Source organism: Emydura macquarii, unplaced genomic scaffold (assembly GCF_026122565.2).
Source record: "Emydura macquarii macquarii isolate MOO-44397 ecotype Brisbane River unplaced genomic scaffold, CSIRO-AGI_Emac_v2 contig_2205, whole genome shotgun sequence".
NCBI lineage: Eukaryota > Metazoa > Chordata > Testudines > Chelidae > Emydura > Emydura macquarii.
Genome location: NW_027132342.1, coordinates 15,425,362 through 15,452,100, shown reverse-complemented (window position 1 = coordinate 15,452,100; position 26,739 = coordinate 15,425,362). Strand labels below are relative to the sequence as shown.

Sequence of the window (26,739 nt, the reverse complement as noted above, 5' to 3'; positions counted from 1 at the left end):
CACAACAGCAAAGCTTCTTATCCCAGGAAAAGGGAGGGAGCGTCTTTGGGACAGCAGTGTGTGAGAGGACTGAATGGACATGGAAACAGTTCTCATGCAGTCCCTGCTAGATGAAACAGTGGAGGGGGGTCTACTGGGGTGAGTAGTGTGGGGGTGCAAAGAGGAAGACCAGCACTGAATGAACAAGGAGACTGAATAGCCAACAGACAGGGACAGTGTTAAGTAAATAGCAGGGCTGGATGGGGTTTCCACTGGGGAGAGAGAACGTGTGTGTGCACGCACATGTGTGGTGGGAGAATGACCATGACTGAATGATCATAGTCGGCACTTTGATGGCTGCCAGCTCCTTTTCCTTCTCACCCCCTGGAGTCTGTCCATAGTTCTCCTGCACAGCTGGAAGCACAGTGGGAGCTTGGTCAGATGATTTGCAAACCTCAGTCTGTGGGCACTTCCTATGTAAACGCTTTCTTGCAGGTGTTTCTAGGGAGTCAGTCCCTGTCAGTACAGCATCCAGCTGTAACTCTTGTCCCTCTCGGAGGCCGAGATTGGGAGGCAGGAGGCAATTTCCTTCCCTCTCATAATTCTTGCTATGTTGCTTTAAGGTGGATGAACTGAAGCTCGCTTGGAGAGCTCCTGCATTGCTAGGGACTTACAGCGGCTGTGGGAAAACCTGCCAGCTCTGACCTCAGAATTGGAGACAGTAGGTCACCCACCCAAACTCATGAGCTCCCAAACCAATGCCAAAAAGCCCAACTCACCAAAAGGGACCTGGAAGGGTGCAGGGGGACCCCTGTTGGCCCTTGGATTCCCCGGGCTGCTGGGTCACCCTCCAGTGAGGAGGATTGCTGGGACTATTTTGACAAGCCATTCCTGGGTAAGCCCTATCTCCCATAGCAACATCCATCTGGGGGCAGGAAGGTGCCAGCATTGCAGGGTCCATGTGCTCTGCTATGTAGGTGCACGCCTCTGATAGGAAATCCAAATGGGAATGAATCCCTCAGAAGGGAGGAGATGAACCGTGGCTGGAAAGGGGGCGTCACACAGAAACAGTGTCCACTGGCTGAGGGTGCAGTGGTAGTTTGGGATCCGCTCAGGGCTGTCCTGTCTGATACGGCTTTTCAGAGAGCCCAGGGACTTTTAGTTCTTGCTCCTTGCGGCTGGCCCCACACAACGCACCTACTTGGCACAAAGAGTTTGCAAAGGAAGAGAGACCCTCTCTTTCCCCAGCTGCCCCACCCCCCAGACTTGGAACTGCTGATCATTTTGCCCTCAGCGGTGCACTGATTCTGGGCACAAATAAGGGCTGTTTTTCCACTCTCTGTCAGTAGGGTTAGGTCAGAGCAGTGCTGACTGCAGAGCAATGCCTGGGACTTGCAAATGGAAGAGGTTAAAATGTAACCAGTGATAACTATGGGCTGATTATCTCCCACCCTCAACAATTAACCATTATCGGGTCTGATGTTCCAACGTTCACAGTGTGGGGGAGAAATAATTGCTCATTGACTAAACAGGGAAGCCTCCTACTGGGCTTCCTTCTGCTTCAGCATGGAGTGGCACAGGTCTCAGCATGCAGTGCGGCATCTCCAGCCAAGGCACCCTAGGACATCACCACTCTGCACGCTGCATGCCTGGGCTTATGCAGAAGGAGGATTCATGTGCCAATTAAGTGCAGCCCTCAAGGCACCCAGAAAGTTAGTGATGGAGCCTGTGCTGCTGCTTCAGCATTCTGACAGTAAAACCTCGGAGCCGGAGCCTGTCATTTGTACTCCTTTGAATAGCACATTGGGTATGGCGCCACACAATGTGAGCACGGGTGGCAAAAACAGAACCTCAGACAAGCACCTGCCATGATCAGAACGGTGTCTGCTGACAGCCTGGGACCCTGCCCTGAGCTTTATCAAACAGAGGCCGTGCATTTCTGTTTGGAAGAGACCCAGAGATTTGGATAATAAACTAATTTCTTCCGTGCAGCCTACAGGAAATTGCCCACTCTCTAGCGCCAGGTAGAGGGGCAGTGAGAACTGCTGTTAATGATTGATTCACATAAACAAGGACAGGGTTCAAATGGTTAGTTATGCACACCACTGGCCTGTGTAACCCTTTGCTTATATTGGCCTCATCCTCCCTCCTGCCTTTTGTCAGTCACACCCTTTAGAGTCTTGCCTTAAATTACACTGCAAGCACTTCAGAGCTGGGACTGTGTTACCCTATGCATGTGTACTGTGCCTCGGCCGACAGGGCTCCCCCAGGCCTACAGCGGTTATCTGGGATACAGAAAACAGGACAGGTGGGTGGTGCAGTGAGTTGATACTCATACAGGCTTCTAGGAACATGGGCTGAGTTAATACATGAGTTTCTGTGTTCTCATTCTAATGCCTATATATAAACCTAACAAAACCACAGCACAGACTGGCACACATAGCCTTCTCTATTCATGAAAGGCCTGGGACTGGATTAGCAAGGCATGCAACAAGTCCGGAATGAGTTGGGTTGGGGAAGCTTGTATGGCATCTATCTACACCCTGGTCCGCTGGAGGCGGTGCTGCGTCTTGGCTTTCAAGAGCAACTGAGTCCACATTTCATGTCTTAAAGTTTAAAAACTGATGAATTTATCAGCATTATCCAAAAGGAGGATTACACTGCACAATGCAGGACTGGCAACCTCCAATTAACACAGCGGGAACAATACAAACAAACAGCCAACATTGCCCTTTCCTCCTTCCCCATCACACATGTCAATATATCAACGTCAGACTCAAACACCTGGTAGATACATCTAAATCAGTAATGGAGCTCACCGATGGACTGAGAGATGATTTTGCTAGGTCTGATCACTGGGTGGCAGCTCTGAGCCACTGTTTTTCCCTTGTAAAGCCTTCCCTTGGTTAGAGCAGTGTTTCTCAAATAGTGTTCCGCAGAACCCTGGGGTTCCGTGGCCTAAGTTGAAGGGTTGGCGCGCCGCAGAAAACTGCTTAGAGAGCGCGCCGCTGAAAACAGCCTACACCGCGCCGCCAAAAAGGGGGAAATTTCCTGGACTTGTCGGCGGAGGGCATGGCATGGCTGCGCAAGGGTTCCGCGGCAAAATATAATTGAGAAACACTGCGTTAGAGGAACACGGAAGAACTGGGTTCTCTTTCTTTGGCAAAGTTAGCTCTCACCAAAGCAGCTAGTTAGCTGCTACCATCTTGTACAAACAGCCAATGCACTGAAGATCCAGCAAATCATAGTATTTTAGTAATTAGAGATGGATAAACTATGACTTAATGGGTTTCGTCTATCTGCACAGCCTCCCCCCACCCCAGTTTACCTGCAGTAATGTAGATCCTCCATGGCTTTGTCTGGTCCAGTTTTATGTGTCCTGGTGATGGGGCTTCCACAATCTCCCTAGAGACATTATTCTGCAGGATATAGTCACAGATAGGAAAGGTTTCTCCATCTACAACCAAGTTTCCCCATTTCTGTTTCACCCCTTTACTCCAACCCACCTTGTCCCATCCTTAACAATTCCAACCCTTTCTTGGTATCTACATCCTTCCAACACTAATTCTTCTGATGATTATTATTAAACTAAATCTGTTTTAAGAATGCAAGGCATTTCATTCCAGATGTTTGGGCCAGAGTTATCTGCGACATGAAGTTTGATCATTCACACCATGAAGTTTGCATCAACCTCAGCATTACATTGCCTCAGAACCATGGATTAGAGCTGTGTGTAATGAGCAGATCTCTCCAATGAGGACAGGTTTTCTTGTTTCTCTATCCAAGTACACTGATACAGGTGAGGAAGACATGGTGCTGATTGACATCTGCCACCTGCTGGAAGCCCAGTGCAATATGAGTTGTCTCACCATGATTTGAGGCCTAGCATAGCTTAAGTTGCCTGCTTGACTATTCTGACCTCCGCAGCCTGACATCTTCCGGTTGGCAGAAACAAATAGGAATACTGAGTAACCTTGCAGATGTCTCAGTTTCTGCATAACACGGCACATAAGATAAAATACATAACCTGTATGCTTGCTGGTGCACATAGATTAATAATAGTAGTAATAATTAGTAGAGAGGTAATTAGGTGAAAGCTGTTTATAGAAAGGTATAAAAAGTCACCACTTAGACAAAGGGGCCCACTCCAACCACGCCTGATTCCGTGGGAGGTGCTGCTGGTCGGACCAGAGGATCCACTGACTCCCTGGCAGGGCCCCTGAAGAAAGCCCTATCTATATACAGCCTTCTGAGTGACTGCTTAGCTCTCTAGGCTTAGTGAGTATGATATATTGTAGTTAATTTTAGGCATTGTATTTAACTAGTATTTTTATAGAAAACCTTGCACATTAAATGTTATTGATCTGCAAATCGGGCGTACCGTGTCTCACTGGTATCCACACCGATCACTAAGTGTCCAGTATCAACACCACACACTTTGGAAGGAGGAGGGCTGGAAAGAAGAATTACTCTTTCTGTATTTCCTGCATGGGTTTGGGAGAAGAAGCAGCGACAATGTGCTTCCAGTGGTGGAATTTTCATCCATTCACCTGTCCTTTTGTCCTCCCCAATCATCTCACAGCACTAGCACACTTCCTTGGCCCTGACAACTGCTCCCTGCCCTTCCCATGGAGGCAACACAAAGTAATCGTCACACTTCAGGGTTTTGAAGAGCTGAATGGCCTGCATGTGACATGCAGGCTCTTGCTTGCCATCGACAGATCCTCCATCACAGGGGGGCTTTCCAAATACCCGTCTGGCTTCTGAAGTCTTATCAGTCAGAGGGCTGATCTCACCCACAGGGGTTTTCTCACCAGGTCTGAGGCCATGAAAGAAGCAGTATTCCCCCACCTGCTCCAGAAAAACAGGCCCAGTGCCATCGGGGTTGAACATGACCACGTTACTCTCTTGCACAGGCTGGGCTTTAGAAGTATCAACCCCCCCGGATAGGAAGGGCGAGGAAACACTGATGGGTTCTGGGGGGATGTTGGGGTTCTTGGGGAACACAACATAGCTCCCAAATACAGGCAGGTGAGCTCCAGAGGAAGGGGCAGATGCTGAACATGGAACAGGGACTACGACGCCAGGTTTCTCAAGGCCCAAGTCAGGGCTGGGGGTGCCCTCCGTGGCACGGGGCAGTCGTGGGTTCGACGTCAACACACCAGCAGCAGTGAGCATCCCCTCTGGCGGGGCCAGTGCAGGTGAGAGACGGGCAGAGTCTCCTGCTGGCATCAGTGACACACCTTCCGTGGTGACGTAGCCCGATGGCCATTTTTGACAGGAGTTGTTTAAGGGGACAGCAGTCGGTGACCTCTGACCTTCTGTGTCCCCTTGCACCTCTTCCCCCCCTGCTGGCTGGTCTCCTGGTACTTCTTGCCCTGCAGCAAGTGGCTGCTTCATCTCTTCCTGTGCAGGAGGTGAGACGGGGTGGAGATGAGCTGCTCCTCTCTCTGCCCCTACCAGCAGGGCCTGGGAACAGGCCTCCTGGGGTAGGGACACGTATTCCAGGGACACCAGCCTCCCCCTAGTTCCCACTCGGGCAGCTTCCTGGTCCTGATGAATGTCAGGCAGGGAGCACACGTGGGGGAGGTGCAAGTATGGACCATTAAAGTCAAAGCCGGACATGGGTACCTGAGAAGCAGTGACCTTAGCACGGCTCCTCCAGGGGAGTGTGGCTGGCAAGAAGGACTGACTGGTGTCATGACTCGAAGGGCAGCCAGCCGGGGCTGAAGGACGTTGAGCAGGAGATGTCATTTCCAGAGTCTGACATGGTTTCTCTGGGTCCAGTGCACCAAAGAAGCAAACCATCCTGTCAGCCCCAGTTCCAGGGAGCTCTGCTGAACTAACCTTCATGTGTCTGCAAGAGGGAAAACAAGAGGAATCAGCCACTCGAGAAATCACCCTGCAGCGAACGTCGCATACAGACAGGGAGCAGAGCTGAGGGCCCCCTGAGAGAAAGGTCTCCTCGGGGTTAGAAGAAATCTTTCCCTGGGGGCAGGTTATCCCATGACTGCCTATGGCAGAGTTTCTTCTGCCTTCCTCTGAAGCAGCTGGTACCAGTCTCTGTTGCTGGCAGGATACTGGACTAGATGGACCATTGGCTGGACCCAGTCTGGCAGTTCCTGGAGTCTAGGGAGCCCAAGCAGCTCATCACCCTTCAGAGGCCGGGATCACCACTATCCACATTTACATAGCACCAGAGATTATAAAAATGCATGGTCCGTGCCCCAAGGAGCTTACAGCCACTGAGGTAGAAGCTAGAGAAAGGGAAGGGGCAGGGAAGGAGAGATGGGGGTTTAAACAAATCCAAATAATGGCCTGCACTTTCCAGAAGTGACCAGTGATGGCTGGGCTCCCACCTCGAGACACCTTCGGTTATGTCTCCACTGCACTGTTTATGTTGGCCCCACATTTCTGCACTGGAAGAATTATCCCCTGGCCTATTGCAGCTCCTCTCTGGCTCTTCTATGCTGCCAGAGTCAGAATCGGTCCCAAGTCAGCTGAGGGCCTCAGTTCCAGAAGAGAGGGAGGTTGGGTGTATGTGTGTGGTGGGGGAGGGGCTGCTGGGGTTGCTTCTCCACCTCCATTTCCAGATTGGGAAATCAAGGGCATTGAGTCAAGCCCATTTCCAGAAGGAAAGACAAGAGAGGAAGGGGGCAGGGTTTGGCACTGGTGTTTCCAGCCATGGTGAGACCAGGGGCAGAAAGTCCATCCACTCACATTTCCAGAGGGCATGTGGAGGATGTACCAAGGTCTATCATCCATACCAGTTTCATTTGCCACCCCTCACTGCTGGGATCAGCTACCCCCAGGAACTGAATTGCCATCGTCCCCAAGTAATGTCTCGCAGAGCATCACCACTGAGCAGTGACCGACCACTCACCCGTCCAGCACTTGGATGCAGCTGGCCAGCTCTGTCTTCTCAGAAGGGCTCTGCTTGTCAAAGTCTAGGTGGCTGCTTTGCAGCAGAATCCCGAATGGTACTTTCTGTTAAGAGACAAGGGCAGATAACAGCACTCCTGGCAGAGAGAGGGCGATTCCCTGAGAGAAGTGGGGAGCCAGGAGCCCCGGGTGCTGGGGCCACACAGTGGAGATACCACACCCAGTGTATGGTTCCACTTTAACCCTCCTGGGGGCAACATTGCTCCTGGGGACTGGCGGGGTTTATTTTGTTATTCACGGGCCTTTCATTTCTCCGTTGCTGATCTCTCTAATTGAACTCCGCTGTTTGCCAGGTAGTGCTGGGTGCGTCATGGCAGCTCTACCCAAGGAGCACATGGGAACTGTGTGGGCAGGTGCAGGAGAGCAGTGGCAGCAAATCAGCCACTGTGTGAAATGGCAGCCATGCCCTGGGAGATTATGGGGATGCCACAAGCAGGGAGGAGGCCCAGGAAATCAGCCTGTGTCTATAGAATGAGAGCTCTGCCATCCCAGGGTGACCTGAGGCACACCATTTCCTGGGATTTCTGAGCACCTTTGGATCAGACGTCTCATCAAAGGTGATGGACACTTAAAACCACGGGGTAAGGAGCCGAGTCTGACTGTGGATTGAAAACCAGCTACACGCCTGGAAACAAAGAGCTCCTGGGAATGGCTGCTCCTCACTGCACAGAGAGCTCATTACTGAGCTGTCCGGGGGCCAGCCCTCGGAGCTGTGTTTGTTCTGGATTTGGAGAGGGAACAGGGCAGCAGGCTGGTGACGTTTGCCAGTGACCCTAGTTTGTTTCAGTTACAAGTAGGTGTTCACAAGCTTTTTGTATTAGTGACCTCTTTCACACAGCAAGCCTCTGAGTTTGACCCCTCCTTAGAAAGTAAAAAACACATTTCTTATATTTATCTCTATGTTAAATGCTAAATTTAAACCCTATTCCTTAAATTTGCCCCTGGCCCCCGTGGGCTCCCCACTCCACCTTCGCCCCTAACCCCTTCGTCCCTAACCTCTGCACCCGACCCCTCCTGCGTCCACCTGAATGCATGGAGCAACTAGTATTGCTGCTCGCTCCCTTCTCAAACCCTGCTCCTCTGGGCACCTCTAGGGGGCTGTGAGGGGGGAGCGAGGAGCAACATCAGGTCTCCCTGCATCCAGGTCACTTTCCCGACTTGGGCTGTGTAAGAGAACAGTGGCTCCTGATGCTCGCCTTGCCTCACAGCATAGCTAGGGTGACCAGATGTCCTGATTTTATAGGGGCAGTCCCGATATTCGGGGCTTTGTCTTATATAGGCCCTTATTACCCCTCCCCACACCCCCTGTGCTGATTTCTCACACTTACTATCTGGTTATCTGCACAGCCCCAAATGGGGGTGCGGAGGAACACTGGGGGAGGGAACAGTTACTGTGTCACCGCTCACCCCCTTGATATTTCTCCACCCAAAGGAAACAGGGAGACTCCCAGCCCTGCACCTGGCTAGGCTCAGGGCTCACAGTGCCTGACCCCCACATAACCAGGTCGCAACCCCCTGAAGGGTCATCACCCCCAGTTTGAAAACCAATGACATGACAGCATCTCCTGGTGGATGCAAACCCATCGAGGGAATAAGCATCCTGACAGCAGGTGTGATTCAGCTTGCACAAGCGTAAGGTAAAATCAGTGGTAAAAATACTATAGCCTGGGCTTCTCCTGTGCGCCGAGGGGCAGGGTCCTCGACAGCCATTGTAATGGGGCATTTACCCCCAAGACACCACAAAAGGGTTAATATGGGTTTGCGAGGCCAATTATTCTGCCTGCTTGCAGCTGGAGGAGAGGCCAGGCCTCCTTAGAAATAAAGCCCCCCAGATGGGGAGGAGATGGGCGTTTGGCCATAAAAAGCTGGGTGAGGCCAGTTGGTGGAAGGTGACCCAGAGGAGAGGAGGCGGGAAGTAGCCTGAGAGAAGGCTGAGATGGAGGAGGCAGAGCAGAGCAAACAGGCTACCCCAGGGGCCAGCAGGAAGGCTGACTGGACACAGAGGCCTCAAAGAGCAGCAGCCTGCCTGAGCCCCTGAGCAAGGGGAGGAGCGCGTCAGCCTCTGGTCAGGCGGTTGCTGAAGCCCAAGACCTGGAGACACGGTGAGGGGATAAGCTGTAGTGGATGAGGCAGGCCTGTGAGAAGAGGCGGCCGGCTGAGCCCAGCCAGGCTGAGGGTTTGGTTTTGTTTACAGTTCTGTTGGCCTTTAGTAAAGGGCTCTGTTGGCCAGAAGGGGCAGGACTGTAAAGTGGTCTGACCGGAGGGCTGGGATACTCTTACGGCGGGAGTAGGCCAAAGCATAGAAGGGGAAAGCCAAGTTCTCTGTTACCTGGACGTAGTTCTGGAGGAGGTGACTCTTGCCAGGATTTGGAATCTTGTCTTCCCATTTTTTCTTCTTGCTGCAACAACAAGACAGAGTTGGCAGGGTCAGCTCTCCTGGGCGGAGGCAACACCAGACACAGCCTTACACTGGCCCCCTTCTGAATAGGGAGGTCCTGAAACTCCTCAGCCCTGCGCTCCAGCTGCAGCCTGACATGGAGAGATCTCTGCACTGCACCCCAGGCATACTCCAGATGGACTAAGCCCTAGGTCAAGGATGGGGTGTGACCATGAAGCATCTCACCCCTCCCTGCACTCCCTCTACCAATGTGTCTGGCAAATCTCCCACTCGCACTGCAGACTTACCTGAGTAGACCTTTATAACCGCACCAGCCAAATGCTAACAGCATGATGGTGAAGACGGGGACCATCAGTGGGAGAACCAGTGGTGACCCAGCTAAATGGGAGAGAGAGGTAAAGAGACAGCAGCAGAAAATGGCTTCATTCTATATCAAACCTTACATCCTGGATGCTTGTGAGGGATTATATTAAGGTCAGGAAAATGTAGGTTGCCTATCAAGTCATGTGTCCTGATTGAGAGGTCTGTTAGATCATGGAATAGTCACCCATATGGGATAGACTGGATGTGAGCTAATCAGCAAAGCTGGGCAAATTACCAGGAAAATGAATCTGTGAACACTTTTTCTAAATCCAACTCATGATTTGATCTGGCCATGCCAGAGCCCCTTCTGTTGGGTTTCCTGTAAACATTTGGACAATCACTTTATGTCCATGCAGATATCTGGGACGAAGCTTGTTCTTTCATGGGTCCTCATATGCCCACAGACCTCATATATTCCCAAGAAAGTATTCCCTCTCCACACAACTCCAAATGTCAGGGTCTCCAATGAGGTGCTGTGGGAGTGGGGTTCCCCTCCTACAGACCCATTAGGTCAGCCCAAAAGGGGATATGTTCCTCAAGCCCCTGTTCTCCCTAGTCCCATATTAGGACTATTAAAAAGCTAAAGAAATACCAGACTAAAGAATTTTGTTAAAGTAAAGTTCAGCCTGAGAGAACATATCAGTAATTTCAAGGTGAAGATCTTAAGAACATTGCAGATATCAACAAAGGAAAATACCCCAGCGATTAGAAATGCCAGGAGACTTGCAGTTAACTGCAAATTTACAAGAAACACAAACATTTGAGCATGTGAAAATTCACAGTTAAGTTATTATTCAGACATCCCTCCTGTTTGTACAAGTTTAGAAAGCCAATCAGAGAGCAGGAACCGCACCATGAAACCTAGTGACCAATCACACAGACTGAACTCGAAATGCTGAACTTCACGCCTATAAAGGAATGCTTCTCTGAATGAAGAGAGAAACCCCTGCAGGCTCTGGTAGATTTGCTGAATATCACGTACAAAGAGACCATCCTTTCATTATTCACAGACATGAAGATATTGTTCAGAATGAATAGTTCAACCAGCTCCACTGACTGGTCACTTTCTTTACTTTCTAGCATGGATCATTCCTTCCCTTCTCCAGCCCTCCGCTTACATGAACTTCTCTCACTGGCCTCCAGCCCCATTTTCAGCCTGACCTTGTCCAGTGGGATTCAATGTGCCTGGAGTTGTGTCCAGGTTACTAACTTTAAGGGGAACATCAAAGACTGCAGTGCAGGGACACAGCGTGAGGGGAAGGTTACAGTCATGTAACCCTCTTCCCTGATTTTCCTGGGAATCACAACTAAATCCTCTGTAAGACACTTTGAAAATGTCGGCAGTTCATGTTTCTAAGTCTCCTTGTGGAGGGCCCTCCCTCCTCACCTAGCTCATCCATTTCCAACCCCTGATTTTCAGACTGTTTTCTTGTTCCCATGGAGAATGGCAGCCCTGAGCTCCCACTAAGATAAGCCAATTATACCCCGGATCTGTGAACTGAAGAGTGCAGCCAGGCATCAGGGGTCTCTGGTCAGGCTCTTTGCTTACTCAGTTGTATGAAACCCCAGCCAGGGGACCCTTTTCTCTAGGGAGGGAATGACCCCCTCCCACCAAAGCCCCAATACGGTAGCCCAGCTGGGATGTACCACTCTCAGTTTCCCAGGTGCACTCCTCACTCCACTCGCTCCAGGGCCCCTTGTAGGTGGAATGGTGCACCCTCGCCCGCATTTTTCCCATATAGTGTGTGGAGGGCTCCAGCATCTCCGGGGTGAAGATGAAGGGAGGCTCATCAGTGCTGATGTTTACACCCGGGGCAGTCTGGGAAGAGAAGAGGAGAAGTGATGGAGGAGGGGTAAGGAACTCTCTGTCCCATTCACTCATCTCCCAGGAGTCTTGGGTTCCCAGCAGTACCATCACCTACCTCCAAGGTGTCACCAGTCTTCCAGTACCTAAAATCATATCTCTGGTTTATATGGTCATAACTCAGGGTCTGTTTTGTCCATCTCAGCTCGTACTTCTGATCTTTCACCTTTGTCATTGTCACATTGACGGGTGCATGTGGCTTGACTAGAACACAAACAACACTTTAGGAACATGCATCCATCCCCCAGACAATCTTCCTGCCCGTTCCCTTCAGCTCTTCCCACCCCAGGTTATTGGCAGGGCTAAGGATACACTGGGGTGCAGTATTTTTCCTGAACAGATTAACACCAAGGACTGCTAATAGCTGGGCCCCCATCTGACACATCTCATCTCCGCACGCCTGTTCTGTACTTCCTCACAGCTGTGCTCTGTCAGTGCCAGGCAGGAGCTCCAGGGCTGTGAGCTTCCTTTACCAGCCACCTGTCCCATCCACACATCACTGTCTAGCTCTTCTTCTTTTCTCTCTTTTTTTTTTAAACTATTCCACCTCTCTCTCTCTCTCTCTCTCTCTTTCTCTCTCTCTCTGCCAACCCAAGTGTTTCCTAGCCTGGAGGAGAAACTCCCAGGTGACCCAAGGCAGAGTATCCAAACAGGGTCTCACTGTTTTTGTAGGCTTCAATCAGTTTCTCCTCTTTCTTGGGACGGACAGTTATGAGGTACTGGCTCAGCTCGCTGGGGTCGGTGACATTGATCTCACAGCTGTGCAATAGGTAGAGGCTGTGAGGCAATTCCTCCTCCTGGACTGGAGAGCATTCCGTCTCTCTGGGGAGAGAGCAGCCAGGCCTGAGTGAGCAGGAGGGATGGTCAGGCTCAGGAGAACAGGCATATGCTGCAATGGGCAGGTCACTTACTCTGATGCCGGTGTGGCTCTGTAGAAGAGTGTGAACAAGACTGAGCTGGTGACCTCTCTCCTCACTTCCCAGCTGCATGTTAGCCGATCAACCCCATTGAAGAAGCAACGAAGGTTCTTGGGCTGAGCCTCATCCCCTAGTGAGAAGCCAGTAGTTAGTGTACTTTCGAGCGGAGCAGGTTTGAGTTGTGTGTGGAGGACAGTGCAGCAGGGACTGGCTGTGACCATTGAGGGAGGAAAGGGATACTTTTAGGCTTGGTCTACACTACAGTTAGGTTGACGTAACTATGTAAGTGTCTACATGAAAATTTCACTTCCGCTCACGTAACTCATCCACTACACCGACTTAATAACTCTACCTCCACAAGGAGCATAGAATTTAGGTTTGCATATTTAGGTCAACACAGTGTCAGTGTAGACACTGCATTACTTACACCTGCTGTTAGTGGCCTCCACAATGCTCCACCTTGACCGCTGTGGTCACTGTTTTGAACTCCCCTGCCCAGCAGCCAGGTATACAGGAAGCCAGCCCTCCCCTTGAAAGTCCCATGAATTTTTGAAATTCCATTTCCTGTTTCCCCAGCTTGGAAAGCACACCTAGGAACTCTCGAGCATGCCTAACAGCTGCACATGCTGGCCCCACGCTGCAGACACGCTCTTGCCTGGAGTACACAGGAGGTGGTGAATCTCCTGGGTCTGTGGGGAGAAAAGGCTGTGCAGGCACAGCTCTGATCCAGCTGTAGAAACATCAAAATCTATAAGTAGATCGCTCGGGGCATGGAGGAGAAGGGCTACAAGAGGGACCAGCAGCAATGCCACGTGCAAGCCAAGGAGCTGCAGCAGGCGTACCAGAAGGCAGAGGAGTCTAACAATCACTCTGGGAAAGAGCCGCAGACCTACCATTTTGACAAAGAGCTGCAGGCCATCCTCAGTGGAGACCCAAGAGCTCACCACGCCCAAGAGCCCCGTGGATACTTCAGAGGAGCTCAAATCACAGGTACCTGCCATGAACAGTGAAGAGGAGGAGGTGGATGGGAGGGAGAAGTATGGGGTGCAGGTGACCAGGGGATCCAGCAGCTCAGCGAGCCAGGATCTGGTTTTGAATCCTGAGCAGTCCTGCCAATCCCTACATGAGCCTGATGCAGGGGAAGGAACCTCTGGTAAGTATGTAGTTTGCTTTGAAATTGTAGGGATTGAACCTCCAAAGTAGCAAGACATGTTGATGTGCTCTTTTTTTACTTATGCTAGAAGAGGTAGTGAAATAACCAATAGAGGCAGAGTTGCTATCTGCTTTTCGGTCCCCTGAAAAGTTAGGCAGAGGGGTCCCCGCGGAACAGTTTGTTTATGTGCACAGGGATGTCCCGGGAATCCTCTGTAGAGATTTCAAGGAAACTTTCCTGAAGGTAGTCTGCAATCCTCTGCTGAAGGCTTCTGGGGAGGGCTGCTTTATTTCTTCCATTAGAGTAGGACACTTTCCCATGCCACTTAACAGACAGCTATTCCACCTCCACCCTCTCAGAAACTTTTCCACCTTTGCTTCCCAGATATTATGCAGGACACAGCAAAAAGCTACAACCATTGGGATATTTTTTTAACTGAGGTCCAATCTCATGAGTAGACCGTGCCAGCGACCTTTCAGATAGTTGAATGTGCCTTTGGTTGTCATTCTGCATCTGCTGAGCCTATAGGTGAAGCTCTTCTTGGTGTGGTCGAGGTGACCAGTGTATGGTTTCATGAGCCCTGGGTGTAAGGGGTAGGCTGGGTCTCCCAAGATCACTACTGGCATTTCAACATCCCCTATGGTAATCCCACCAGTCTGGAAAGAAATTCCATGCTTACAGCTTTCTGAACAGTCCTATATTCTTAAAGATATGCGTGTCATGTATCTTCCCTGACCAACCCTGCTGGTAAAGTGACCCCGGTGATCCACCAGCACTTGCATTACCATAGAAAAGTAGCCCTTTCTGTTGATGTTCTCTGTGACAAGGTGGTCTGGTGCCAAAATAGGGATATGCATGCCATCTAGCGCCCCACTGCAGTTCGGGAACCCCATTGCTGCAAAGCCATCCAATATGTCCTGCACATTGCCAAGAGTCACCATCCTTTGTAGCAGAACGCGATGAATGGCCCTGCACACTTGCGTCACACCAGCCCCTACAGTGGATTTCCCAACTCCAAATTGATTCCTGACTGATTGCTACCAATCAGGTTTTGCAAGTTTTCACTGAGCAATTGTCACTTCACTAAGGTGGAAACCACATCTGGCAAGAAGAAAAGCAACAGGGAAGTCTGCAAAATATCTTCAATGCCTGTATACCAATGCAAGGAGTATGGGGAATGAGTAGGATGAACTGGAAGTCATGGTCTATAAAGAAAATTATGAGTTAATTGGCATTACAGAGACTTGGTGGGACAACTCTCATGACTGGAATACCAGCATTGAGGGACATGGTTTGTCCCAGAAGGATAGGTGTGGGGAAAAAAGGAGGAGGCATTACGGTGTATGTCAAGAATATATACAACTTGCTCTGAAGTCCAAGAGGAAGTGAGCAGCAGACCTATTGAGAGTCTCTGTGTGAGGATAAAAATGGGAAAGAATAGTAGCGATGTTAAGGGTGGGGGTCTATTATAGAGCACCAAATCAAGAACATGAAGTGGATCACGCATTCTACAAGCATGTAACAAGATTAGCTAACACACGAGCTGCTATTAATGGGAGATTTTAACTTCCCTGATGTCTGTTGGAAGACTATTACAGCAAAACAGAATATATTCTGCAAGTTCCTAGCATGCATAGGAGACAACATTCTGATTCAGAAAGTTGAGAAAACAACTAGGGAATCATCCATTTTGGACCTGGGGTTGACCAATAGGGATGAATTAGTTATGAACGTAAAGGTGGTCAGGAACTCGGGAGAAAGTGATCATGATCTGATAGAAATCAAGATCCTAAGGAAATGAGGACACGAGAACAGCAAAACAAGAACACTGGACTTCAGAAAGGTAGATTTCGACCAACTCAGAGAAACAGCAGGCAAGGTCCTATGGAAAGACCAATTAGGAAGAAAAGGAATCAAAGGGGGCTGGAAGTTCCTAAAAGATGTAAGCCTAGAGGCTCAATATCAAGCTATTCCAATGCAGAAGATAGATAAGAAGAGCCACAGGAAGCCAATGTGGAGCACATGGAGCTTTTTAGCTATCTAAAAACCAAAAGGGATACATACAGGAAATGGAAGGAAAGGCGTGCCTCCAAGGAAGCATACATGGGAACAGTGTGAGCATGCAGGGACAAAAATCAAGAAAGCCAAGGCAAAGAATGAGTTATATGCTGGCAAAGAATTTTAGAGGCGACAAGAGGAGGTTCTACAAATATGTCAGACAAAAAAGAAAGATCAGTGAGCCCACACCATCCATGGAGAAGGTGAGCTGGTAATGGAAGACAATAGGAAAGCCTAGCTGATCAATGCCTACTTGGCTTCAGTCTTTCACAAAAAAATAACATGACTCGATGACTAGTGAAGTTAGCATAGACAATAAAGGGGAAGGGATGCAGATCAGGATAAGTAAAGAACACATCAGTGATATTCTGACAAATGTGAATGAATTCAAGTCAGTGGGACCTGATGCTATTCACCCCAGAATGCTGAAGGAATTAGCTGAAGAAATCAGAGACACTTGTGATAATATTTGAAAACTCATGGATGACAGGTGATCTCCTTCTTTGGCAGGGTAACTGGTTTAGTGGATAGGGGGAATGTGCTGGACATAATATACCTGGGCTGCAGCAAGGCTTTTGATATGGTCCCACATGATGTTCTGATAGATAAGCTGGAGAAATGGGGGCTCAGCAGAACTACCATTAAGTGGATACATAATTGGTTAAACAACCGCAAACAAAAAGTCACTAATAAATAGAATGTCAGATTGGAGGGAGGTCTCAAGTGGGGTTCCAGAGGGATCTGTTCTGGGACCAGTATTATTTAACATCTTTCTTAATGACCTGGATGGAGAAATAGAGAGCGTACTGATCAAATTTGTAGATGACACAAAAGCTACTGGATGAGGGGAGTGTTGCAAGCACTTTGGAGGATAAGCTGAAATGCAAAGGGATCTTGATAAGTTGGACAACTGGGCTACAGACAACAAAATGAGATTCAACAAAGACAAATGTGACAGAAGAAAAACCAAATGCACAAATACAGAATGGGGGATAACTGGCTTGGCGGCAGCACAGCTGAGAAGGATCTGGGAATTGTGATGGATCACAGCCTCAGCATGAGTCAACAATGCAATGCTGTTGCAAAAAAAGCTAATACAATTTTAGGTTGCATCAACAGAGGCACAGCATTCAAGTCATGGGAGGTGATAATACTGCTCTACGTGGTGCTGATTAGGCCTCAGATGGAGTATAGTGTTCAGTTTTGATCACCAAAGTATAGAAAGGATGTAGAGAAACAGAGACGACTGACAAAGATAATGAAAGGACGGAACACAAGCCCTACAAGCAAAGGCTGAAGGAACTGGGTATGTTTAGTTTGGAAAAGAGGAGATTAAAGGGGGTAAGATAGTGGTCTTCACATCCTTGAAAGGCTGCCATAAAAAAGATGGAGAAAAGTTGTTCTCTTTTGCCACAGAGAGCAGGACAAGAGGCAATGGGTTCAAACTACAGCATGGCAAATTTAGATTAAATCTCAGAAAAACTTCCTAATTGTAAGAACTATAGGACAACGGAACAGACTGCCTAGGGAGATCATGGAAGCTCCTTCATTGGAGGTTCTAAAAGGAAGTTGGATAGCCACCTCTCTTGGGTGGTTTAGACACAACAAATCCTGCATCTTGGCAGGTGGTTAGACTAGATGACTCTTGAGGTCCCCTCTAACCCTATGATGCTATGATTCCATGTTCCACACGGCTCCTCTGGCAGCTCTGCGAATGCTGCAAGATCAGGCGCCCTGTGCTGGTAATACTCATCACAGTAGTACAGAGCAGTACAGGGTCCATACCTCTGACACAGACGGCAGACAGCGAGGAGGGGAACACAGGCTTTTGGGGATTTCAAAAAGGGGCACTAAACATTATGGGATGCAGATAACATTATGGGTTGGCGAACTGTGCATTCTAGGATGTTGAAATTATGTTCCCAGGCATAGAATCATAGAAGATTCAGGTTGGAAGGGACCTCAGGCGGTATTTATCCCAACCCCCTGCTCAAAGCAGGCCCAACCCCAATGAAACCATCCCAGCCAGGGCTTTGTGCAACTCATTTCGGCCCCATGAGGCATTGCAAAACTTTCCCAAAACAGCCTGCACTGGATGATGGTGAGTTTCACAGTGGGATAGCTAACCACAGTGCACTGCCCTCTGCATCAGTGCAAGCGCTGCATCAGTGCAAGGACATGTACCATGGACAGAAAGAGCATAGTGTGGACATGCAAAAGTGATTGTTATTGTGGTGGCTGTATGCTGATGTAACTTAGGTCGACATACTATTGTAGTGTAGACATGCTCTCAGTTTCAGGGTTCTCTAGGGGAGTCAAGAGCATTATACTGGTCCGTTTATCCACCAGATACAATCCCCGTATCACAACAGACAGAGACTGGCCTCTCTGGAGCCCATGTCACCAAACCACCATCTCCACTGGCATTCGCTGGCCCTCTTGCTGAGAGGCCAGATACTGAGCACCCCTAGTAGGGTCCCATCAAGCTGAGGGGTGTGCGGCGCAGCGGCAGGGGAAGTGTGTGTAAGGAGCTTGTACTGCCGCTGCCAGACTGCGCCAGGACTGGTACCTGTGCTGTGGGACTAGCCAGAGGGCTGCAGGCTCAGTGGCTACTGCTCTGCCCCTTGTCACTGACACCAAATTCACTTCCCATAAGAGAACATCCGTGACACTGGACCATTTTCACCAACTTGCAGAGATTCCCCAGTGTCATCAGCTCAGCCCCCAAATCCTCCTGCAGCAAAGCACAATATCCCTGAGCTCCCCACGTCTCATCATGTCCCTCCTTCCTCCCCACGGCCCCTCGGCCTCCAGCATTACCTTCCTGGGACCTCCAGGACACTGCCGTGCTCCATTCGCTGGGCTGGCCAGACCAACCACTGCCCTGGCTCGGCTTGGATCGCACACGAGCAACATAGGTACTGCCTGGCACAAGGGCTTCCTGCCTCAGCAGGCAGTGGGAGGAGTCTGAGATTGTCACCGAGGAAGATTTCTGTCAGTGGGGAAGAGATGGGGAGAGGTGGAGAGAGAGACTTGTCAGAGAGGCGTGTGAGGACCCTTTCCTTGGGCAATTCAGCATAGCCCAGCTGATCCCGGGATCAGGTGCAGCCAGATGCTGTTTGTGCATGGCTCATTGCTCTCATAGCGCACAGCAGCTTTTCATGGATAGGTCTCTGGCCTTGCCCAGTCATGGCTGGACAGCACAGGAAGTGTGAGATGCACATGCAGCCAGCTGCAGTGTGCACAGAGACACCATCAGGGCCATTCAGGTGTCCCAGGATCGGCTGGGTTCAGTGGCAGTCAAGGAGGTATCAGAGGATTGCAAAGGATTCTCTTCTGCCCTCTAAAAGGTGGAACTAAGAACAGCACATGCCAGTGGCTAAGCATATCTCACGCCTACCTCCCAAGATTCCCACTCCCTCTTGTAGGTCACTTCAAACTCCAACGCATCATGCAGCCGCTGGCTTCCCTTTCTCCCTCCAGCTGCTTTCCAGGCCAGCAAGAAGTCACCTGCTTCTGTGACATTGATCCAGAGCTTCTGAGGGGGAAGGGGCTGGACTGGAAATGGGAAGGGACAACACAGGCTGCGGTTATTAGTAGATGGGGATGAGGAAAGGGCAGAGGGCCTGTCAAAGTCTTATCTCCATAAGGAAAGACCCAGATCTGCCTGACATCAGGCCTCTGTGGGATTTCTCAGCGCTGCTGCAAAAAGATTCTGAGGCCTGTTGGCACTTGGCAGTGCAACAAGTAGGGGTGCCAGGGCCATAGGGAAAAGGGGGAACAGAACAGAAGGGGAATAGGGAGACGAGTGCTGTATTCATTTAAAGGTGGAGACATATTACTGAGTATTTTTCTGAGTGAAGAGGTTTATTTGACAGTTTTTTTTGTAATAGCACTAAGAGAAATACAGCCAGAGAGAGAGTATGGGTCAGCTGGGAGGAATACATCTGGCTTTTCCATGATAGGCAAGTAAGGAAAGAATCCAGCCATCATCCTCAAAGAGAGAAGCGGTAACACAGGCCTCCCAATGGAAATGAAACTATTCCTGGCAAGATAATGGGCAGACATACAGAAGTGAGGTTAAAGGATAGGGAGCAGGATTCTCGGGTAGAGATAGGGGATCAGGGCAGAGGAAGAAGTATTCATTTCAAAGGATCTCAAATATTCCTGGGGAGTAGCACCCTTACCATTCTGGAAAAGGCTAATGTTCAGCTCGGCTTTCAGCTCCCGATCGGGTTTGAAGATGTAAATGTCCTCCACGCCAACTGCAAATTCGGTGCTGTTTTTGCGGCAGCTCCAGAAGACACAGACGTCTTGGCAGACAGGCAGCTCCTCGGCTACCTGACGTTCACATGGGATCTGCATGTTTTTGCTGTGTGTAGAGAGAGGCCTAGGTTAAGCTGATTTAGGTACAGAAAGAAAATCCAAAATTAGGCTCCTGAAACCTTCACCTTCTTCTATTGTTATACTGTGTTCATCACTGTAGCATCTGAGAACCTTCAAGTGGCTCATTAAGCAATGTGACTTCACATCTGTCATCTGAGGTTTGGTGTCTCATCCTCTCCCCAGAATGAAATGGATTTTTTTCTAATTAAAACATGTTGCTCTATGTTTATATTAGAGAAGCCATGTCAAAGAGATCGCCTTGCATGTGGAGTGGAAGCTGGTGAGGGTGTAAATTGTCATTGGTTCCAAGAGGCGTTGATTCCATAAATGGCCCCTGAGAAAGCTCTGTTTTGCACAGATGAGCTTTACTCTTCGTGTCAAGAGGTCCATTGTGCCAGAGGAGCAGAGCTGTTGACCACAATTTTTGTTCCAGAACATTAGATGGTCTGTTAAATGGCTTTGGCCCAGCCCATGGATATCTTTGAAGATAGGGACAAGACCTTTAATTTGATTCAAAATTCTATGGGAAGCTAGGGTAGAGAATGGAGGACAGGTTTGCTGAGCTCAGGGTAGCTGTGTTGCTGAGGAGACACACTGCAGTGTTCTGTACTAGCGGGAGTTTCCCACACACTGGAGGCTCCCTGCCCAGCTATATTGCCTTGCTGTGGTCCAGCCAAGAAGTGACAAAGGTGTGAATGACTGAAGCCAGGTCTGCCAGGCTGGGACAGAGTCTCCTAGCCAACCAGAGATAATAAAAAGCGTTACTTGCTGACGCTGCTATGTGAGAACTTAGGGTCAGCGAGGAATCCAAGAGTATTCCTAACCTATGGACCGAACTGACCAATTGTAGGTGTGTGACTTCAGCCAACAGTGACTGCATTGTAGCTGCACACACTCCAACCTGCTTTCCTCTACCCACCAGCATCACCTCTCTCGCTCTGATTCAGCTTGTTCTTCATCTATGAGCTCATCTCATCCAAGCACCGGGCTGTCTGGGTGGTAGTGGTGTGCTTGTGTGAGGTGAAGGATAGACAGAGCTGTGTGTCACAGCATATTGCTGGCACTTATACCCTGTCTGACCAGTTCACGCTCATCCCAAGGTCCAGCCTCACAATTTATCTTCTGACTGGGCCCCAGAGCATTCTCTCAAGGGCCAAGGCATTGTACACGTCCTTTTCCTGAAGATGGTGGCTTCTCCCAATCCAAAGCCCAGTGAAGTCAGTGGGAGTCAACCCACTAATGATTTCAGTATGTCTTGCCCAAAAAGACAATAGAAATGATTCCTTCCTATTCCCCACCACTTCCCCCTCTCCCAAACCCTGACCTCTACTCTCCTATCTCACCATCTCTTGCTTTCCACATCTATTCCTCCCTTTCTGTGCCTCTCCCTCTCCCCCCACCACATCCCTCTTGGGCTGATGGCTCAGTTCCCCTTTCAGAAGGAAGCAGATGTGATGGGGAGATACTGACGTGCCCAGCCCAATAACTCTGGGAGGAAACTCAATAGCACAACTGGGCATATTCACTGCTCTCTTTTTTCACAGCCTCTCCACCCATCTTTATTTACCAGAGCTATGTTCCCGCTGACCTTACTACAAAGAAAAGCCAGGGGAAAGTGTGGGAGTGAGGAACCATCCCTCTCTCCTCTGCTGATGAATGAACCTCAGCCCAGCTCTGCTGTAATGCCTCTTTCTCCACTCCAGGGGCAGTAAGTTGCCAGTCCAGGCCCTGCCATCACTCTCACCTGGGATCCCTCAGAAAAATGAAGGGAGAGCGATAGAAAAGGTCATGAAAAAAAACTGAATAACGCTCCCTACTATATCTCCCCATCCTCCCAATACAGACCTAAAAGAGTCTCCAATTTCCATCCCACAGCGGTGCCAGCACAGGTGTCCACATGCTACTCAAACTCTGGCTGTCAGCTTGAATCCCTTTCCCTCCTCCCATTCCCATCTCTTAGGTTCAGCAGCCGGAGGCCTCTTGTGTCCCTCTGCAGCAGAGCATGGCTCAGGCACTTACTTGTCCAGATTATCCTCATGGTGAAGAATCACATTGAGGAAGCGACGTGCAGCTGTGGATTCCTGCCACGTGCAGGTGATCTGGGAGGTGTAGTCATTGTAGCAGTGCAGGCTCCGCATCGGGAGGCTCTCTGCAAGGGGAAGGAAAGCACAATGCTGCCGGTCAGTCATGGACAGTGAGGAATTATTGCCAAGGTGGGAATGGCAGATATGGGGGAGCGATGAGCGAATGGGTAAACTCTTCGCGGAGTCCCTTGCATGTCGGTTCGCTCATGTTACAAGGATGTCCTGGATAAAAACCTCACCCTCCCCGGTCCTCGCAGTCCAGGGGCTGGAGAAGAGAGATGTGCTTACCCAGAGCTGGGGTACTGAGATAATGGACCCTGCGCATTCACAGTCTGGGCAGCTTGTGTGAAGCTATCAAGAGTCTCGGGCTACTGAACGTTTTTCTTAAAGCCCCAACATCTGCATTCAGGTTATTACCCGAGCGTCTCACGTTTTTATGTAAAAGGCAAGTGTGAGACCTGCACGGCTGGGAAGAGAAGCTTGAAGGATGAGCCCTAAACAGGCCAGCACCAAAAGACAAATCAATAGAGCCCCAGCTGGATTCTCAGTCAGTCTCATGGTATGTATGTCATACTCCTGATCTTTGGGCCTGACCCTGGATTTCTGAGCACTGGGGGCTGGGAGCTGTGATTCACACTGTGGGAGCTGCCCTGGTGGTGAGCACACAGAACCCTCTTTGAAAGCCATGTCCGTGGGGGGTGCATGCGCATCCTCATGGTGTCATGGGTCAGACAATCTGTTCTGCGTACAGGAGCCCACGCACCAACCGCCTCCATTCCTTCTCTTCAACTACTGTATTATTGTCCTTACATTATTTCATGAGGTGTCACGAGCATTAATGTGCTACATGACATGTCATATGATGTCAAGCCATGTCACAAAATGCCTCTAAGGCACAAAAAGTGAAGGATTCAGCAATGAAGAGGGCTGTCCTAGTGTGAGCATAGGACATGGGCCCATGAATGGATCACACGGCTTAAGTGCCTCAGAGACCAGATAGGTCTGGAGACTTGGGTGTCTTTCCCTGAGGGTGTGAAAGCCCTGCCAATGGCTCATTGTATCGAGGAGTGTGATTGCCCCAGTGCAGCAGACATCAGACATGCAAATCCGCTTCTGGAAAGATAGATGTGCATGAGGCACCTCCTCAGAAACATTTTTGTAGGGTCTGTGCCAGGCACGGTCTTGGTGCAGAGATGGGGCAGCACAGGCTAGGAGGGAATGTTGAGGAATTTGGAGAAAGTCCTCCCTCTCTACGATACACGAAACTAGAACAAAGCAACAAACTATCTCTAACTGCACACAACTGGAAGGTTCAACCTAGAAACAAAGGGTCATGACAGAGGATCTACAGTGATGAAGAAGGAACTGAGGTGGTTCCGGGAGATGTGCTCCCCTAGACTAGGGCCTTTGACATTCACACACACACAGCCACCCATCCATTTGTTTGCTGTCTCACCTAGATATTTGTTCATGTACAATCCCCTCAGTTCCATTCTCCTTTTCATCCTTCTGTCAGTCTATCTTTCCTCTCTCCTTAAGGGGTCTGTCTACCTCTGCACTTCATCTCCAATTCATTCACTTGCTCACCATCCAGCTTGTACATACATTTGCCCAATAACCCACCTGTCCATCCATCCATCTACTCACTCTCCTGCTCTTCTGTCCATCCATCCACCTCTCCATCCATCCATCCACTCAAGCTCACACTTGTAAGTCCATTGACCGTTCCATCCCTTCACATAACCCATCACCCTCTCAGCCGGTCTAGTCACCAACACACTCACGTGGAATGGTAGACGGGGGATAGGATTAGAGGAAAGGGGGGGAGGAGAGAAGGAAGGGGAATGGAAAAGAGTAAAGGGGCTGGAAGGAGGGGAGGGAAGATGACAAAAAGGGCAGGGAAGAAAAAGAAGAGGAAAAGAATCTGAAACTCACCTTGAGCTTCTCTGCCCTTGAAAGCCAGGTATAGAGCCAGAAGAGCATTGCAGAACGCCTTCATGTTTACACCAGCCTGCATGCACCAGCTCAGTCCTGCACCCTGTGCTCTTGGGCGGCTGCTGCCTGGGGTTCTTGCACTCACACGTGTTAACTCTTTCTCTGTCACCTGTTGAATGTGGAAGCCAAGCTCTCATGGTCGGGTGGGGGCGTTTGGGACCTTCTGTGAGACACAAAACCTCCCCTCGCTGCTCTGAGGTGACTTTACACATATCCATCAAGGCGACAGGGGACCATTAGGTCACCTAGCCAAATTTCCTGTATAACACAGGCTGTAGAGTAAATTTCTCTTTGCAGGACCAATTCATTGCAGGAAATGGGAATTCAGTCTCCATGTTCAATCACCACTGGGCTTTCCCCACACACCCACTCCCCCATTGGTTCCCAAGCCTGCCCTGGAGACACGCCATCCTACCCCACCCCACCCCATCTTTCCCACTCATAGACACCTCCCCCCTCTTGGGATGACTTGGGGATTCAGTCGTAATGTTCCTTCAGTTCAGGGATTCTCCACCCCCTCATGCTTCTCCTCCAGTGAGACCCCAGGTGAGAATCGCTTTGAAGTGATTCTGATGGGCAGTTTGCAGCCAGCTCCCTGGGAATTGCTTTGTGAACCTGATCCACAGGCTTTAATCCCAAAGGAGATTTATTGTCTCTTTTTGTGGGATCTAGGATTGAATTCAATGGTGCAAAGACCATGGGTCAAATTCTCCACTGGTGTAACTCAACTGAAGTTGAGGGAATCACACCACTGGAGAATGTGCCCCCCCCAATACTACTTTCTAAAGAGCATAACAGACCCACCCCGCTTTGGGCACAGCCACAGAGCCGAGCCTCTGTGCCCTGGGGGTGTCTGATCTGTGACTTTTCCCTACTTTGGAGGAGCAGGGAGAAGGGGATCCACCCAGAGCAACCCTCAGCTTCCTAAACGCCTTTTCCTTTGATAGACTGCGGCTTGCTAGACAAGTGAGCAATCATCACGGGGAAGAGATCCCACTGTGAGTAACAGCTCCAGAGGCTCTGGAGCCCTTGTCTGTTTGGGGAGAGGCTCTCTTTGCCATGTACTCTTCCCCCAGTGGAGGCAGAGTTTCCTTACCTGAGCCAAGAGCTGCAGACCCGGTGGATCGCGGACCCTCTTAGTTCTCACTCCCTGGCAGCGGAGTGTCTTTACGGATACAGGAACCAGCAATGATCACACCTCTCCAAAACTGGAATGGATACCCATGGGAAATAATGAAGCTGGGGGATTCCCTGCACATTGCACACCCCACTTGCCTCTTTTCAGGGAGCAGATACAGCCATGAACGCTGTGGAGTTGGAGTGTGGAACTTGGACTCAGAACTTCCTATTTCTGGTGTGATTCACACCCTCCAGGTCCCTGGCGCAGATGCAGTTCTTAAAATATGGGCAGGGGAGGAAGTATTTCTCATTTCATTGTTTCTGATTAAACAGTTTCCAGTAATCAGGGCACGTTGTTTTCTAGAAATCAGGAGTGATATGCTTCTAACAGAGGCTGTGCATTGCTTTCTGTGTCCTTGCTCCCCACATCCACTCGGACACATGGGGGGAAGGGAGAAGAAAAAGTGGGGTACTGCTAGCAACAACAGTAACAGAGAAGGAGAGGGCATTCCCTCCCTGCCTGTCCCTCATTTATTTCCTCCACCTGCTATATCTTCCCATAACCTAGATTGTAGAGCTTTGGTGGCAGACGCTACTTTTTACTCCATGGACCCTGGGATTCCCAGTGACCTCAATGAGCTTTGGTTCATACTTTAAATAATAAAGAGAACACAAGAGGATGTAGAAAAAAATTAGAGGGAAGAAATGGAGAACAACTCACCCAAGCAACCTAGATGGTTTTAAATACTACTTCCTGTATCTACCAATTAGCCTTCAATCTGAAGACCCATGAAGTGGGCTACAGAGAGCTCTAAGTGCCAAGGATTGGGTACAGTGAAGCCTAGCAACCCTTTGGCATAGGCTATAAGAGTCAAGATGGGGCATGAAGGCAGCATGGGGGTCAGCATTTCTCAGAGGTTGGCAGTAAAGGCGTCTAAACGCCATGGCTGAGGCACTCTGCAGTGCCGTGCCCTGGGAGACTATGTGAGAGAGGCATGGTGGAGGGTGACTGGTGGCAATGGCAGGCTATAAAAGGTTCTATCAGACTGGCTGTTCTGGGGATGCTGAGCTACAGTGGGCCCTAAAAAAAGACTGCAAGGGACCAGGCTGAGTCAGACTCACATGTAGAGCTCCGCTTGTTACAGGGTACGCCCACACTTCATGCTGGGATGCGATTCCCAGCTCATGGAGATGTACTCGTGCTAGTTTTCATTGAGCTAACACGTTTAAAATGTAATGTAGACAGCCATGTGAGCTGTGGGAGGAGCTAGCTGCTCCAAGTGTAAACGCATTCAAGACCCAAGGCACAGTGCAAGTGTATGAAACAAGACCCGGGAAATGATTCTCTGCATAGATCATCAGAAGGGACTTCTGTAGTCATCTAGTTTGACTTCCTGTCTAACTCAGACCATAGCACTTCCCTGAATTAAATTCCTCTTTGAAATAGAGCAGATCTTTTAGAAATACATCCAATCTTGATT

At 49.7% G+C, this 26,739-nt stretch overlaps 1 protein-coding gene across 2 annotated transcripts; it reads right to left on the bottom strand.

The window, feature by feature from the left end:
• Positions 1 to 4,065: 4,065 nt before the first annotated feature.
• Positions 4,066 to 25,436, bottom strand: LOC137160691 (cytokine receptor common subunit beta-like). 2 transcript variants are annotated; one of them, XM_067559426.1, is made up of 14 exons: positions 25,236 to 25,436; positions 24,080 to 24,248; positions 22,080 to 22,209; positions 19,862 to 20,046; positions 19,075 to 19,232; positions 18,495 to 18,666; positions 12,458 to 12,593; positions 12,208 to 12,368; positions 11,605 to 11,750; positions 11,330 to 11,501; positions 9,607 to 9,697; positions 9,251 to 9,320; positions 6,863 to 6,966; positions 4,066 to 5,836 (listed from the first exon to the last, which is right to left on the bottom strand). In XM_067559426.1, the coding sequence occupies exons 2-14, from the start codon at positions 24,159 to 24,161 to the stop codon at positions 4,564 to 4,566; spliced, it is 2,880 nt and encodes a 959-aa protein (XP_067415527.1). In that variant the 5' UTR covers positions 24,162 to 24,248; positions 25,236 to 25,436; the 3' UTR covers positions 4,066 to 4,563. The 2 variants fall into 2 exon arrangements, with proteins under 2 accessions (XP_067415527.1, XP_067415528.1); XM_067559427.1 differs by lacking the exons at positions 19,075 to 19,232; positions 22,080 to 22,209; positions 24,080 to 24,248; positions 25,236 to 25,436 and having other exon boundaries at positions 19,862 to 19,994.
• Between the last annotated feature and the right edge of the window lie 1,303 nt (positions 25,437 to 26,739).